Genomic DNA, 16,834 nt, shown 5'->3' with positions numbered 1-16,834 from the left:
ATCACTGTATATATTAAGCCTGTATACCCTAATGTCACTGTACATATTTACCTTGCACTGCGAGTGACAATACAGGGTAAATATACACAGTGACATCACAGTTCAGAGTTAATATAAATAGTAATGTCTCTGTACAGGGACAATAAACAGTTTTGCAACTACAGGGTTAATAAACGCAGTGTTGTCACAGTAGAGGGTAACTATACAGTGATGTCATTGTACCGAGAAAATATACACAGTGAAGTCAGCGTTCAAGAATAATAAACTGTGATGTCACTACAGGGTTGTTATACACAGTGACATCAAATTACAGGATGAAGCACAGTGATGTCACAGTTTATTATGAAGCACAGTGATGTCACAGTTTATTATGAAGCACAGTGATGTCACAGTTTATTATGAAGCACAGTGATGTCACAGTTTATTATGAAGCACAGTGATGTCACAGTTTATTATGAAGCACAGTGATGTCACAGTTTATTATGAAGCACAGTGATGTCAGTTTATTATGAAGCACAGTGATGTCACAGTGTATTATGAAGCACAGTGACGTCACCATTTATTATGAAGCACAGTGACGTCACAGTTTATTATGAAGCACAGTGATGTCACAGTTTATTATGAAGCACAGTATATCACTGTGTATTATTCCTGTACTGTGACATCATTGTGTGTATTATCTCTGTACTGTGACATCACTGTGTATTATCCCTGTACTGTGACATCACTATGTATTATCCCTGTACTGTGACGTCACTGTGTATTATCCCAGTACTGTGACGTCACTGTGTATTATCCCTGTACTATGACATCACTGTGTATATTATACCTCCCTGTACTGTGACATCACTGTGTGTATTATCTCTGTACTGTGACATCACTGTGTATTATCCCTGTACTGTGACATCGATGTGTGTATTATCTATGTACGTGTGTATTATCTCTGTATTGCGACATCACTGTGTATTATCCCTGTACTGTGACATCACTGTGTGTATTATCTCTGTACTGTGACATCACTGTGTGTATTATCTCTGTACTGTGACATCACTGTGTGTATTATCCCTGTACTGTGACATCACTGTGTATTATTTCTGTACTGTGACGTCACTGTGTATTATCCCTGTACTATGATATTACTGTGTATATTATCCCTCCCTGTACTGTGAAATCACTGTGTGTATTATCTCTGTACTGTGACATCACTGTGTGTATTATCTCTGTACTGTGACATCACTGTGTGTATTATCTCTGTACTGTGACATCACTGTGTGTATTGTCCCTGTACTGTGACATCACTGTGTATTATTCCTGTACTGTGACATCACTGTGTGTATTATCCCTGTACTGTGACATCACTGTGTGTATTATCCCTGTACTGTGACATCACTGTGTGTATTATTCCTGTACTGTGACATCACTGTGTATTATTCCTGTACTGTGACATCACTGTGTGTATTATCCCTGTACTGTGACATCACTGTGTGTATTATCCCTGTACTGTGACATCACTGTGTATTATCCCTGTACTGTGACATCACTGTGTATATTATCCCTGTACTGTGACATCACTGTGTATATTATCCCTGTACTACTGTGACATCACTGTGTGTATTATTCCTGTACTGTGACATCACTGTGTGTATTATCCCTGTACTGTGACATCACTGTGTGTATTATCCCTGTACTGTGACATCACTGTGTGTATTATCCCTGTATTGTGACATCAATGTGTATATTATCTATGAACTATAACATCACTGTGTGTTATCTCTATACTGCAACATCACTGTTGATACTTACACTGCACTGTGACATCACTGTATATATTAAGCCTGTATACCCTAATGTCACTGTACATATTTACCTTGCACTGCGAGTGACAATACAGGGTAAATATACACAGTGACATCACAGTTCAGAGTTAATATAAATAGTAATGTCTCTGTACAGGGACAATAAACAGTTTTGCAACTACAGGGTTAATAAACGCAGTGTTGTCACAGTAGAGAGTAACTATACAGTGATGTCATTGTACCGAGAAAATATACACAGTGAAGTCAGCGTTCAAGAATAATAAACTGTGATGTCACTACAGGGTTGTTATACACAGTGACATCAAATTACAGGATGAAGCACAGTGATGTCACAGTTTATTATGAAGCACAGTGATGTCACAGTTTATTATGAAGCACAGTGATGTCACAGTTTATTATGAAGCACAGTGATGTCACAGTTTATTATGAAGCACAGTGATGTCACAGTTTATTATGAAGCACAGTGATGTCACAGTTTATTATGAAGCACAGTGATGTCAGTTTATTATGAAGCACAGTGATGTCACAGTGTATTATGAAGCACAGTGACGTCACCGTTTATTATGAAGCACAGTGATGTCACAGTTTATTATGAAGCACAATGATGTCACAGTTTATTATGAAGCACAGTGACGTCACAGTTTATTATGAAGCACAGTGACGTCACAGTTTATTATGAAGCACAGTGACGTTACAGTTTATTATGAAGCACAGTGATGTCACAGTTTATTATGAAGCACAGTGATGTCACACTTTAGTATGAAGCACAGTGATGTCACAGTTTATTATGAAGCACAGTGATGTCACAGTTTATTATGAAGCACAGTGATGTCACAGTTTATTATGAAGCACAGTGATGTCACAGTTTATTATGAAGCACAGTGATGTCACAGTTTATTATGAAGCACAATGATGTCACAGTTTATTATGAAGCACAGTGATGTCAGTTTATTATGAAGCACAGTGATGTCACAGTTTATTATGAAGCACAGTGATGTCACAGTTTATTATGAAGCACAGTGATGTCACAGTTTATTATGAAGCACAGTGATGTCACAGTTTATTATGAAGCACAGTGATGTCAGTTTATTATGAAGCACAGTGACGTCACAGTTTATTATGAAGCACAGTGATGTCACAGTTTATTATGAAGCACAGTGATGTCACAGTTTATTATGAAGCACAGTGATGTCACAGTTTATTATGAAGCACAGTGATGTCACAGTTTGTTATGAAGCACAGTGATGTCACAGTTTATTATGAAGCACAGTGATGTCACAGTTTATTATGAAGCACAGTGATGTCACAGTTTATTATGAAGCACAGTGATGTCACAGTTTAGTATGAAGCACAGTGATGTCACAGTTTATTATGAAGCACAGTGATGTCACAGTTTATTATGAAGCACAGTGATGTCACAGTTTATTATGAAGCACAGTGATGTCACAGTTTATTATGAAGCACAGTGATGTCACAGTTTATTATGAAGCACAGTGATGTCACAGTTTATTATGAAGCACAGTGATGTCACAGTTTATTATGAAGCACAGTGATGTCACAGTTTATTATGAAGCACAGTGATGTCACAGTTTATTATGAAGCACAGTGATGTCACAGTTTATTATGAAGCACAGTGATGTCGCAGTTTATTATGAAGCACAGTGATGTCACAGTTTATTATGAAGCACAGTGATGTCACAGAGACTACAGAATGTATAACTGTACGTATGATAAAGATGGCGGGATGCTATCGAAACGTCACACATACATGGGGGAATAAAACACTTTGTTTTTGCACCTTATCTGGGAGTGCCGCTGGATCTTTAGTTTTGTAGATAGATAGATAGATAATAGATATGAGATAGATAGATAGATAGATAGATATGAGATAGATAGATAGATAGATAGATAGATAGATAGATATGAGATAGATAGATAGATCAGTGTATCCCAACCAGGGGGCCTCTAGATCAGTGTATCCCAACCAGGGGGCCACAGCTGGAGGCCCCCTGGTTGGGAAACACTGATCTATCTATCTATCTATCTATCAATCATCTATCCATCTATCTCCTATCTATCTATCTATATCATATCTATCTATCATCTATCTATCTATATCATATCTATCTATCATCTATCTATCTATCTATCATCTATTAATCTATCTTTCTATCTATCTCATATCTATCTATCTATATATAATCTATCTATCTATCTCTCATATCTATCTATCTTTCATCTATCTCTCATCTATCTGAGATAAATATGAGATAGATAGATAAATAGAAAGATAGGGGGATATTTATCAAAACCCGTCCAGAGGAAAAGTTGCCCAGTTGCCCATAGCAACCAATCAGATCACTGCTTTCATTTTTATCAAGGCCTCTGCAAAATGAAAAAAGCGATCTGCAACTTTTCCTTTGCACAGGTTTTGATAAATCTCCCCCATAGATAGATACATAAATAGATGGATATAGATAGATGGATTGATAGATAGATATGAGATAGATATGAGATAGATGGATAGATAGATAGATAGATATGAGATAGATATGATATAGATAGATAGATATGAGATAGATAGATAGATAGATAGATATGAGATAGATATATAGATAGGAGATAGATAGATAGATAGATAGATAGATAGGAGATAGATGGATTGATAGATAGATATGAGATAGATATGATATGATAGATATGAGATAGATAGATAGATAGATATGAGATAGATATATAGATAGGAGATAGATAGATAGATAGATAGGAGATAGATGGATAGATAGATAGATAGATAGGAGATAGATGGATAGATATGAGATAGATAGATATGAGATAGATAGATAGGAGATAGATAGATATGAGATAGATAGATAGGAGATAGATGGATAGATAGATAGATAGATATGAGATAGATAGATAGGAGATAGATGGATAGATAGATGGATAGATAGGAGATAGATGGATAGATAGATAGATAGATAGATGGATAGGAGATAGATGGATAGATAGATAGATAGGAGATAGATGGATAGGAGATAGATGAATAGATAGATAAATAAATAAAAAACCCCAGAAGAGCAGCACAACAAAATGAAGAAAACCAATGCAATGGTGCACGCTGGGTGTGGATCTTGGTGAGAGATTCACTTGTACTAGAAAAAAGCAAGAGACCAGCAGCACAGAGAAAAATTAGTGCAAAAAAGGTGGAGATTTATTACATTATCCCAGTGTACAAGCTCCTTGAGAACGGTGACGAGAGGTCACTGAAACGTCGCTTCTTTTGTACACTGGGATAATGCAATAAATCTCCACCTTTTTTGCACTAATTTTTCTCTGTGCTGCTGGTCTTTTTTTTGGATAGATAGATAATAGATAGATGATTGATATAGATCAGTGTTTCCCAACTAGGGGGGCCTCCAGCTGTTGCAAAACTACAACTACCAGTATGCTCATAAAGCCAAATGAATGCTGGGAGTTGTAGTTTTGCAACAGCTGGAGGCCCCCTGGTTGGGAAACTGATCTATCTATCTATATCATATAAATTTATCTATATCATATCCATCTATCTATATCATATCCATCTATCTATATCATATCCATCTATCTCCTATCTATCTGTCTATATCATATCTATCTATCATCTATCTATCTATATCATATCTATGTATCTATCATCTATCTATCTATCGATCTGTCTATCATCTATCTATCCATCTATTTATGTATCTTTCTATATATCATCTCTCTATCTACCGTATATACTCGAGTATAAGCCGACCCGAGTATAAGCCGAGGCCCCTAATTTCAACCCAAAATCCCAGGAAAAGTTATTGACTCGAGTATAAGCCTAGGGTGGGAAATACATCATCCCCCCCCTGTCATCATCCAGACCCGTCATTAACATCCTCATCACCGCCTGTCATCATCCAGACCCTCATCATCATCACCTGTCATCATCCCCTTGTCATCATCCCACACATCCCCCCTTCATCATCCCCTTGTCATCATCCCCACCCCCCTTCATCATCCCCTTGTCATCATCCCACACATCCCCCGTTCATCATCCCCTTGTCATCATCCCACACATCCACCGTTCATCATCCCCTTGTCATCATCCCACACATTCCCCGTTCATCATCCCCTTGTCATCATCCCACACATCCCCCCTTCATCATCCCCTTGTCCTCATCCCACACATCCCCCCTTCATCATCCCCTTGTCATCATCCCACACACACCCCCTTCATCATCCCCTTGTCATCATCCCACACATCCCCCCTTCATCATCCCCTTGTCATCATCCCCACCCCCCTTCATCATCCCCTTGTCATCATCCCACACATCCCCCCTTCATCATCCCCTTGTCATCATCCCCACCCCCCTTCATCATCCCCTTGTAATCGTCCCACACCCCCCCCCTTCATCATCCCACCCCCCCCTTCATCATCCTCTTGTCATCATCCCACACCCCCCCTTCATCATCCTCTTCTCATCATCCGCCCTCAGTGGTCTTAAACCTGCGGACCTCCAGAGGCTTCAAAACTACAACTCCCAGCAAGCCCGGGCAGCCATCGGCTGTCCGGGCTTGCTGGGAGTTGTAGTTTTGAAACCTCCGGAGGTCCGCAGGTTGAAGACCACTGCGGCCTTCGACATCATCCAGCCCCCTCTCACCCCCCTTTAGTTCTGTACAGTACTCACCTCCGCTCGGCGCTGGTCCGGTCCTGCAGGGCTGTCCGGAGAGGAGGTGGTCCGGTGGGATAGTGGTTCCGGGCTGCTATCTTCACCGGGGGCGCCTCTTCTCCGCGCTTCCGGCCCGGAATAGAGGTTTTGCCTTGACAATGATGCAGAAGTACGTTGGCAATGAACGTACCTCTGCGTCGTTGTCAAGGCAACGTGACTATTCTGGGGCCGGGCCTGAAGCGCTTAGAAGAGGCCTCCCCAGTGAAGATAGCAGCCCGGAACCACTATTCCACCGGACCACCTCCTCTCCGGACAGCCCTGCAGGACCGGACCAGCGCCGAGCGGAGGTGAGTACTGTACAGAACTAAAGGGGGTGAGAGGGAGCTGGATGATGTCGAAGGCCGCAGTGGTCTTCAACCTGCGGACCTCCGGAGGTTTCAAAACTACAACTCCCAGCAAGCCCGGACAGCCGATGGCTGCCCGGGCTTGCTGGGAGTTGTGGTTTTGAAACCTCTGGAGGTCCGCAGGTTGAAGACCACTGCGGGTGGAGAGTTCACTCGAGTATAAGCCGAGGGGGGTGTTTTCAGCACGAAAAATCGTGCTGAAAAACTCGGCTTATACTCGAGTATATACGATATATATCATCTATTTATCTATCTATCTTTCTATCTATATATATATATATATATATATATATATATATATATATATGTATCTATCTATCTATATATCATCCATCTACCTATCTATCTCTCATATCTATTTATCTATCTATCTCTCATCTATCTGAGTTAGATAGATAGATAGATAGATATGAGATAGATAGATATGAGATAGATAGATATGAGATAGATAGATATGAGATAGATAGATAGATATGAGATAGATAGATAGATATGAGATAGATAGATAGATAGATATGAGATAGATAGATGGATAGATAGATATGAGATAGATAGATAGATAGATAGATAGATATGAGATAGATATGAGATAGATATATAGATAGATAGATATGAAAAAGATAGATATGAGATAGATAGATAGATAAATATGAGATAGAAATGAGATTGATAGATAGATATGAGATAGATAAATAGATAAATATGAGATAGAAATGAGATTGATAGATAGTTATGAGATAGATAGATAGATAGATATGAGATAGATATGAGGATAGATAGATAGATATGAGAAAGATAGATAGATGCATAAATAGATGGATATAGATAGATGGATGGATTGATAGATAGGAGATAGATATATTATAGATTGATAGATAGATAGGAGATAGATATATAATAGATTGATAGATAGATAGATCAGTGTTTCTCAACCTGGGGGCCTCCAGCTGTTGCAAAACTACAACTCCCAGTATGCTCATAAAGCCAAAGGAATGCTGTGAGTTGTAGTTTTGCAACAGCTGGAGGCCCCCTGGTTGGGAAACACTGAGCTACCCCCCACTGTCTCCCGAACTACAACTTTCCCCCTCTCCCCCAAGCAAGTTACTTACTTTAAAAGGGCAGCATGAGCAGTGGGCACTGGGCAGGTAAGTCTTCCATACTGGTGGTGTCCGGGCCTGTATACACACAGCGGGCCTGCTCCACAAGGTCCAGTATACAGGGGAGTGAGAGAGGGGGAGGAGCTTCCTGTCTGCTCTTCCCAGTCTGCATAGCGCGGCCCCTGCGTGGTGACAGGGCTGCTGGCTGAAGATTTATTTAAAAAAAGGATGGCGGAGTAGATGGCTCCGGGGGGCGGGGGGTGCAGCGGGGGCTCGGGCCCCTTACTGGTGGCCATGAGAGCTGCTAGTGACCTACTGCTGCTAGGGGGGGCACAAGGGGGGGGGGCGTGGCCCCCTCTGGCCCCCTAACCCCGCGTCCCCCCCCCCCCCCCCCAGAGACCCCACTGGCTGCAGGGGTGGTTGAACGCAGCGTCCATCCGGGTGCAGTCAAACTTGCTGTGGTCGGGGAGTATGCGGTGGTATGTGGCCTAATGCTCGCCTCTGGGGCCGGACCTGGAGAGGGCAGCGGCCCCCTCTCACACTGGGCCCCTGTGCAGCTGAAACGGCTGCACAGGCAATATGTCCGCCCCTGCACATAGGGATCAAAGGGGGCTTCAGCCCCTGCCCTTTTTCGCCCTTGCTTCTTTAATGCCCTTTTTTTTATTTTTGCAAAACTGGTAGACAAAGTGAGTGTGCTCCCTCTATAGAGGTGCTACCTCTCTGCAGGGGTCACTTGTATAGCGCTGGCACTGGCAGGGAGATGCTCGGCTCCTTTAACAAGCCGTTAGGACACGGCAGTGTGATGGCCGTTGGGGGAGCCAAGTAGAATAGTGGGAGAAAAAATACAGCTTGTGCCATCTTTATCTCTCGCTATTCCCGCTACAAAATAATGGCGCCCTATGGACCCCAAAAAAGAGAGCCTAACGGCCGTCAACGAGCTGTGCCAATCGGCAGTGTGAAAGTAGCCTAAGTCTCCTCCTGGCTCTTGGAAACTGTCTGTCTATTGTCTTCAGATACATTCATAAATTTTCTTTGATCTCCCGGGCTGGTGATGGGTATTATGTGGCCCCTATGGTTTCCCGGAGCCATTTTAGTACATTGTCTCATGTGGTGCTCATTGCCATTCAGGGGGTACATACAGGCCACACTTTGCTCTTCCCTTCTGCTTCTTCTGCAGAGAAAAGGAGAAGGATACTCCATCAGGGGGGTAAAACTGGTCCCAGTAAGGGACCCGGACGCCAGGGGGCCATTTAAAAAAAAAAAAAAAAAAAAATTTATGTCCCAGCGTTGCTGCCCGCCAGTCACACTGTCTGTGGACAGTTGGCTAAAGGGAAAAAATGACTTGGGGGGTTGGGGGGGGGGGCTGGGAAGAAGTATATGGAATAGTAGCGGCTGGCAGCTTGGAATTGCTGCTTGGGGCAATATGCCTGGGGGCTAATACCTATAACTATAGGGGGGCAACTATTAGCAGCACAGAGGGGCCTACAACGATTACCGTATTTTTCGCCATATAAGACGCTCCGGCATATAAGACGCACCCAATTTTAAAGGAGGAAAATCTAGAAAAAAAAGATTCTGAACCAAATACTGTAGTAAAATATTTTATATCAGTATAGTTCCCCCACAATAGTTGGCAGTATAGTTCCCCCACAATGGTAGGCAGCTCCTCCCCCCTCCCCCCCCACAATAGTTGGCAGTATAGTTCCCCCACAACGGTAGGCAGCTCCTTCCCCCTCCCCCCCACAATGATTGGCAGTATAGTTCCCCCACAATAATTGGCAGTATAGTTCCCCCACAATGGTAGGCAGCTCCTCCCCCCTCCCCCCCACAATGGTTGGCAGTATAGTTCCCCCACAATAGTTGGCAGTATAGTTCCCCCACAATGGTAGGCAGCTCCTCCCCCCTCCCCCCCACAATGGTTGGCAGTATAGTTCCCCCACAATAGTTGGCTGTATAGTTCCCCCACAATGGTTGGCAGTATAGTTTCCCCACAATAGTTGGCAGTATAGTTCCCCCACAATGGTAGGCACTGGCAGCTCCCCCCCACAATAGTTGGCAGTATAGTCCCCCCACAATGGTAGGCAGCTTCCCCCCCCCTCCAAAATGGTAGGCAGCTCCCCCCCCCCCCCCCCTCCACAATGGTTGGCAGTATAGTTCCCCCACAATGGTTGGCAGTATAGTTCCCCCACAATGGTTGGCAGTATAGTTCCCCCACAATGGCTGGCAGTATAGTTCCCCCGCAATAGTAGGCAGCTCCCCCCCACAGACATACAGCTTCAAGCCATATACAGTGTATGGCTGGAGGCTGTATGTCTGTGTGCTGCCCCCACAGTGTTCCGGTCACCGCTCCTCTGGCCCAGTGTCACATCTACTGCTATGGCCTATGGACCATAGCAGTAGGTGCCGGGACCGGAGGAGCGGTGACCGGAACGCTGAAGATTACACACCGCCGGTCACTCACCAGGCCCCGGTCGGCGTGCGTCTTCCTCCGGTCCTCCGGCGCCGCTATGGTTGTACGCACGGGACGTCACTGAGGTCCCGTGCGTACAACCATAGAGAGGCAGAGGATCGCAGGAAGACCGCAGGAGGACCGGAGGAGGACGCGCATCGGCCGGGGATTGGTTAGTGACCCGCGGACATCCTTATGTCCCGAAAAGATTTTTCGGGACATAGCGATGTCCGGCATAGGAAAAACTATGATTTTATCTGCCCGGGCCGGCTCCTGTGTGCGGCTGCAGGCGGGGGCCGGCCAGAGTAGGTAAAAACTAATACTGTATATTAAAAACCAGGGGGCCTCCAGCTGTTGTGAAACTACAACTACCAGCATGCCCAGACAGCCTTTGCCGGTCCGGGCATGCTGGTAGTTGTAGTTTCAGAACAGCTGGAGGCCCCCTGGTTTTTAGTATACAGTTATTAGTAATTCACTTGCCCGGCGCCCGGAACTGTATGTTCCAGGCGTAGGGCAATAAACATAGCCGGTGAGAGGTGAAAAATTCACCGGGGGTCATGAGGCTGCTGCGGGTGGGGAGCGGGTAGTCAGCGCTGTACCGCACCGCCGCAGCCTCTGTACTTACAGCTGACTTCCCGCTCTCGCCCTCAGCAGCCTCGGGCGTATATTCGCCGTTTAAGACGCACCAACTTTTCCCCCCACGTTTTGGGGAAGAAAAAGTGCGTCTTATACGGCGAAAAATACGGTATATGGCCGGAAATTTTAACAGAGGGGCCTACCCACACTATATGGGGCCTCCATATAGTTTAGGTAGGCCTCTCTTTTAATTGTTGCCCCTGTATAGTTTGGGTAGGCCCCCTCTGTTAATAGTTGCCCCAAAATGGGGGCAACCCAAGGTACATGAAGCAACACATATGCCCTTCAGGCATTAACCCCTTTAGGTCATCAAGCGTACCTGTACACCCTAGTTATGCTCCTGTTATATGAAAAAAAATATGAAAAAGTATTTTTTTTTTAAAGTTAATAATTGTGAATAAGCCCCTTCCCTAATATCAATTTTTATTACCTCCCCCCCCCCCCCCCTCCATTTATTCTACTGCAATTCCTAATTCGAACCTCTAAGGCTGGGTTCAGACTACAGAATTTCTGAGAATGATTCCGCTTAGAGATTTTGTTTATAAATGTTGCGGTTAATAGGATTCTGCTGCAGAGTGCGCAATACGGAATTTCAGTGGCGGAGCTTACGCCACTGACTGAATCAGTTGGTGCTAGGACCACGTGGACATTGGTTATACCCATAGACCACACAAAATGTATTCTGTCACCACATAAATGATCCTGCTCAATCATTTGGCGGAAAACATTGCGGTCTATGGGGATCGGCAATGTCCACGTGCTCCTAGCACCAACTGATTCAGTGAGTGCCGGCTGCCATCGGAATCTTTGGCCGGGGACTCCTCAGTATGATCCTAGCCATGGGCTCTGTTCACACTACCATTTTGGCTTCCGTCATTAATGGAAGGTGCAACGCTCTGCCAGATGCATCATATGATGGACATCAGTGGCACCCAAAGGACCCAATATTTATGCGTGAGGTCATTGGGATTGGTGCAGTGTCCTTCAGTTTGGTGAGATGAATAACCCTACGTGCTGTGTAATTCTTCCTGTAAAATGGAGTGGAGTCTCTGACAGAGGTGTGAACCCTGCCTAATCCAGGCCTGTCAATACATTACCACCAGTGCCGCCCCCCATCTGTAACATACTCACAAAACTCTCTTTATAATTCTTGTTCAGACAATAACAGGAGAACTCACAAGATTGATTATATAGGTATAGATTTATTGCTTTTGTATATACATACATGTAATTACCTATATAGATTTTTAGATACACATGCAGAGTATTAGAATAGATAGCGTGCGCTCGATCAGCTGTGAATATTAGTAGTATCTGTTGTTACATTCAATTAACCTGTTAAGGACGCAGGGCATATCTGTATGCCCTGGTCCGGTTAAAGGGGTACTCCGCTGCTCAGCGTTTGGAACAAACTGTTCCTAACGCTGGTGCCGGCAGCTTGTGACGTCATAGCCCACCCCCCTCATTACATCACACCCGCCCCCTCAATGCAAGTCTACGGGAGGGGGGCGTGACAGCAGTCACGCCCCCTCCCTTAGACTTGCATTGAGGGGGCGGGGCGTGATGTCATGAGGGGGCAGGGGCAATGACGTCACAAGCTCCCGCAGCGGAGCAATGACGTCACAAGCTGTGCAGCGGGGTACCCCTTTAACAGCGTTTAAAGCCTTCTTGTGAGCAGAGAATGCTTTAAACCCGGTGGGTCCTACTGCTATCAGCAGCCAGGACCCAGTGTTAATGCCGGACATCACCGATTGGGCCAATGCCGGGCATTAACACTTTAGACGCCGTGATCCCCGATCAGCTGAGAGGACAGTAGGAGGGTCCTTACCTGCCTACTCGCTTTCCAATCGGTGTTCTATTGCTCCAAGCCAGCCATGCAGGCTGGAGCAGCAGAGCACCAATAACACTGATCAATGCTATGCTATGGCATACCATTGAACAGTGTATGCAATTAAAAGATTGCAAGTTAATAAATGTGAATAAGCCCCTCCCCTAATTTGAATCACCCCCATTTCCCATTTTTTAAATAAAATAATGTAATAAAAAATAAAAATAATCATATTTAGTACAGCCGCTTGCGTAATTGTAAACTATTAAAATATAAGGGTAGCTATTGTGGTTGTCTTAGGGCCGGAGTACCCCGAATACTTGTTTCTGGTGTCACATGTAAATAATAGGAGGCATTTACCCAGACTTCCTTTCCTTGGCAGGTACAACTTCCAGACCCACAGCCGGCCTCACCACAGGACCCCCAGAAGACCCGGACCCTCCAGCAGTGGACTTTCTTGGACTGAAAATCTCCACCTCGGACGCCATGATCGCTTTATATGTGGAATTTGCCATCCTACTTGCCGCCGTCTTGACCATCGTTTTGCTTGTAGTTCTGATCAGTAAATTGCGTAAAAAACTAAAGGTAGAAGAGTTATTTTAGCTGTGACCATAAAACTATGTAAAATTGTTACACAAATGATCTGGAGGATAATAAACTATAAGAAAAAAAAATCATCTCCTGTTATTTGTCAAGAATAAGAAGATGATCAGACCTGAGAGGAGACACTGGATATAAGACTATACATCGGGATTGTTGTAGTACAGTACTGATTCCTGCATGTACTATATATTATTATTGTCAGGTATAGCGCCAAATCCAGATGACGGAACTGATTCGGAATTAACTGAATATTGCAAAAAAAATAAAATAAAATCTGATTTTGCATCAGATTTTTCTGTGATTTGCTTTAAGCAATTTGCGTATGTAGTGACCCAGTACTGGCTGTACCAACTGCACTCTTAGCCCAGGCCTATATAATTGGCAGGAAGCTGCATTAGGGCCCTATTCCTCCTGGGAGCCTCCCAGTCTCATACTGGGAGCATATGGTGAGTGAGCTTTTAACATCTGTTCCCCCCTGGTGCGGTTCTGTTTGGCGTCCCGCCCCTGGGCGTGGAAATCATGTTGCCAAACAGAACCGCACCAGGGGGGAAAAGATGTTAAAAGCTCACGAACCATGTGCTCCCAGTTGACCAGCGCCGGACATTTTCACGCGCTTCTCCGGCACATCTTTAACCCTTACAGGTACAGGCAATGCTGGATAACGTAACATGGCTTCTGTTCTAATCTTGCACATAGTTTTTCACGACTTTAGCAGTTTTCCAGGTAACAAGCAGTAAACTTTTCTTCACCTCCCCCTCTATTTCACAAGCGCCTCGACTAAAACACATTCCAGTAACAACAGTCCCGTACACTTTCTGGCGCTGACTTAGGCCGCAGCAGCATGCGTTTTTTGCAGACATTGTTGGACACCGTTCAGACTGGGGGGGAGGACTTGTGGCATATGGCGCACACCCATATCCTGTTCGTAGGACGCCAAAAGTTGTGGTAGAGGGCTGTGTGATGCAGGGTAGATGTTATAACCCTAGGGGCAGAAGGTATTAACTCCTTGAATTCGTGACGCCAGGGTGTGGTTTAGCCTTAACCACCCAAAGGTATACCGCTGATCCTGGGCTAGGCATGGGGGGCAATGAAGACACTGACGCCAAGTTGCAAACAACAGTAGCTTTACTGAGGTTAGACAGTTGTTACAGTCTATGCAGTACAGACAGGGCCCAAGAAGGTGACCAGTGACACAGAGACCTCGCAGGCTTGCTGAGACTTGTAGGTAGATGGGACAATTTACTGCAGGACACGCTGGGTAGACAAATGACTTTGACTGACAAGACGGTGACTTTTAGCTTACTTGAACTTGACTGTGGCGGCAAACTAGGCTTGAGGCATCCAATGCTCTGGATACACACACGAGATGACTTGACTACAATGGACCTCAGCAGGAACTAAGAGAGAAGATAGTAGCTCAACCCCACCTTTTATGGGGGTGTCTCTGGGGAGTCCCATTGGTCACCTACAGGTCATCTGGTCACCAATGCCTCCAGGGTAACAATCACATGGTATAATGCATAACTTATGTACAATGGAGAAAACACTGTAGGGGGCCCTGGAGACACGAAGGGACACTGCCTGACAGGGCAGGGAAGGTATGAGGCAACACCCTCCCGTACTGGGCCACCACACCATTTCATAAAGAGGGGGTGATGAATTGACACAGAGGGTGATAAAGGGGGAATAAAATGGCACAGAGGGATCAAGGGGAAATTATGTGGCACAGGGGGTAAGGGGGGATAATTTGGAACAATGCAAGGAGGGAATAAGGTGGCATAGGGTATAAAAGGGGGGGGGGGGGTGAACTCATACATGAGGGGGTAAGGGGAGATAAAATGGCACTGGGAAATTCTACTGCAATATTGCTTTTTATCATATTTCATAGGTAATTACACTCTGGAGTGAGTACAGTACAGTATTCTGTCATTTAGGAAGAATTTGAACATTTTTTCCCAATAAGGAACATCTCTCAATAGGGGACATTTTTTATTCCCCTTGAGTGTCCGCTATTAGGAGAGTCTACTGTATAAGGTCAGGTAGAAGGAAGTCAGGTAGTGTTAAGAGGAAGCTTAACAGTTCTATGGACTATGTTATACGCACGGAGGACAGTGGTTCATGTTAGTCAGGCTGTGACAATTCCGTCCCACAGTGGACCACCACAACACAGGTCCTGAGCAGATCCTCTGAACATAAAATACAGTCAATATGAGACTCGCTCTGATTACCACTTACTCCTCAGATAAGCTTGAAGTTGTGAGGGTGTTTCTTCCTGCTATGCTACAGACATCAGACCATTGGACTGCACTACAAGTCGCAGCAAACACGGTCAGGTACTTGAAAGGGTCTGTGAGTGACCAACACTATCACAGTAGCAGCTTGTATCTGTATCTGCTCATTGCTTTGTGGTGTCCCGGTACCGTATTGCATACCGTACCTTGTATGGTGGTCCCCAAAGTCAGAGTAACTACGCTCAGGTAGGGTCCCTCAGGTGGGAGATCCCCTAGTCGCATCTCTTCTACTCTAATTTTATAATGTATACATGTATATATTTAATAATAATAATGTATACTTAATATAATGTATATTATGTTTACCTGGTTAGCGTCGCAGGACCTTCGGTCATGTGACCATGTTAAATCCTCTATGGTATGTTAGAGGACCTTTGGAGGTCCTTGGGTCACGTGTTACCCATAATGCTATGTAAAGGTGATTGACAGCAGTATTGGACCAATTAGCTCTAGTCCAGCCCCTGCCCATATAAGGGAGCTGTAGCCAATTATCGCTCTCTTGGGTTGCTGCTCTCGTGGATGCCGGACTAGCAGAATGGATCTGCGCAACTTTCAAAGACAGAAAACCTACCGGCCTCAGCCTAAACTAAACCGTGAGTTCTAAACTAATCCCCGCTAAAGCTAGCGTGACTACTGGACCGCAACTAATCCCCTAAATCCAGTGGAACAGCGCATATCAGTCTAAGGACTCAAGGTTGCTTACGGTCCCAACCTTTGTCAATCTCCAAGAGAATTTGCATTTGTAGAGACTGTTCCTGTTATGAAGCTTGCATAAAATCTTCAGTAAAGTTCCAACTGTTTTCAGCAAACTCTCCGGTTGTGGACATTCCATTATTCTATACCTCCCTATCGCTTTTGGGAAGGGTGGCGGAAGGACCAGCATTACAGAGGAGCCCCCACCCTGGTGTGACAAATAGAAAGGGTTAACAAGCACCCTTTAGTAACCGGACAGCTACACTCCCTACACCAACCCCCCAGGCTATCACAGCGTTTCTACTGTTCCAATTCCCAGTAATCTGCATAAAAA

At 44.5% G+C, this 16,834-nt stretch overlaps 1 protein-coding gene across 1 annotated transcript in view; it reads left to right on the top strand.

Moving 5' to 3' along the window:
• The window catches only part of LOC130285270 (lactase/phlorizin hydrolase-like), a 133,690-nt gene extending 119,952 nt beyond the window's left edge, over window positions 1-13,738 (top strand). The window contains exon 18 of the mRNA XM_056536622.1: window positions 13,296-13,738. Within this exon, the coding sequence (XP_056392597.1) occupies window positions 13,296-13,379 (84 nt within the window). The 3' untranslated portion in view covers window positions 13,380-13,738. The remainder of the gene's footprint in view (window positions 1-13,295) is intronic.
• Window positions 13,739-16,834: the final 3,096 nt, after the last annotated feature.

Source organism: Hyla sarda, chromosome 8 (assembly GCF_029499605.1).
Source record: "Hyla sarda isolate aHylSar1 chromosome 8, aHylSar1.hap1, whole genome shotgun sequence".
Lineage (NCBI taxonomy): Eukaryota > Metazoa > Chordata > Amphibia > Anura > Hylidae > Hyla > Hyla sarda.
Note: the sequence above shows the minus strand (reverse complement) of the source record. Positions and strands in the feature narration are given on the sequence as shown.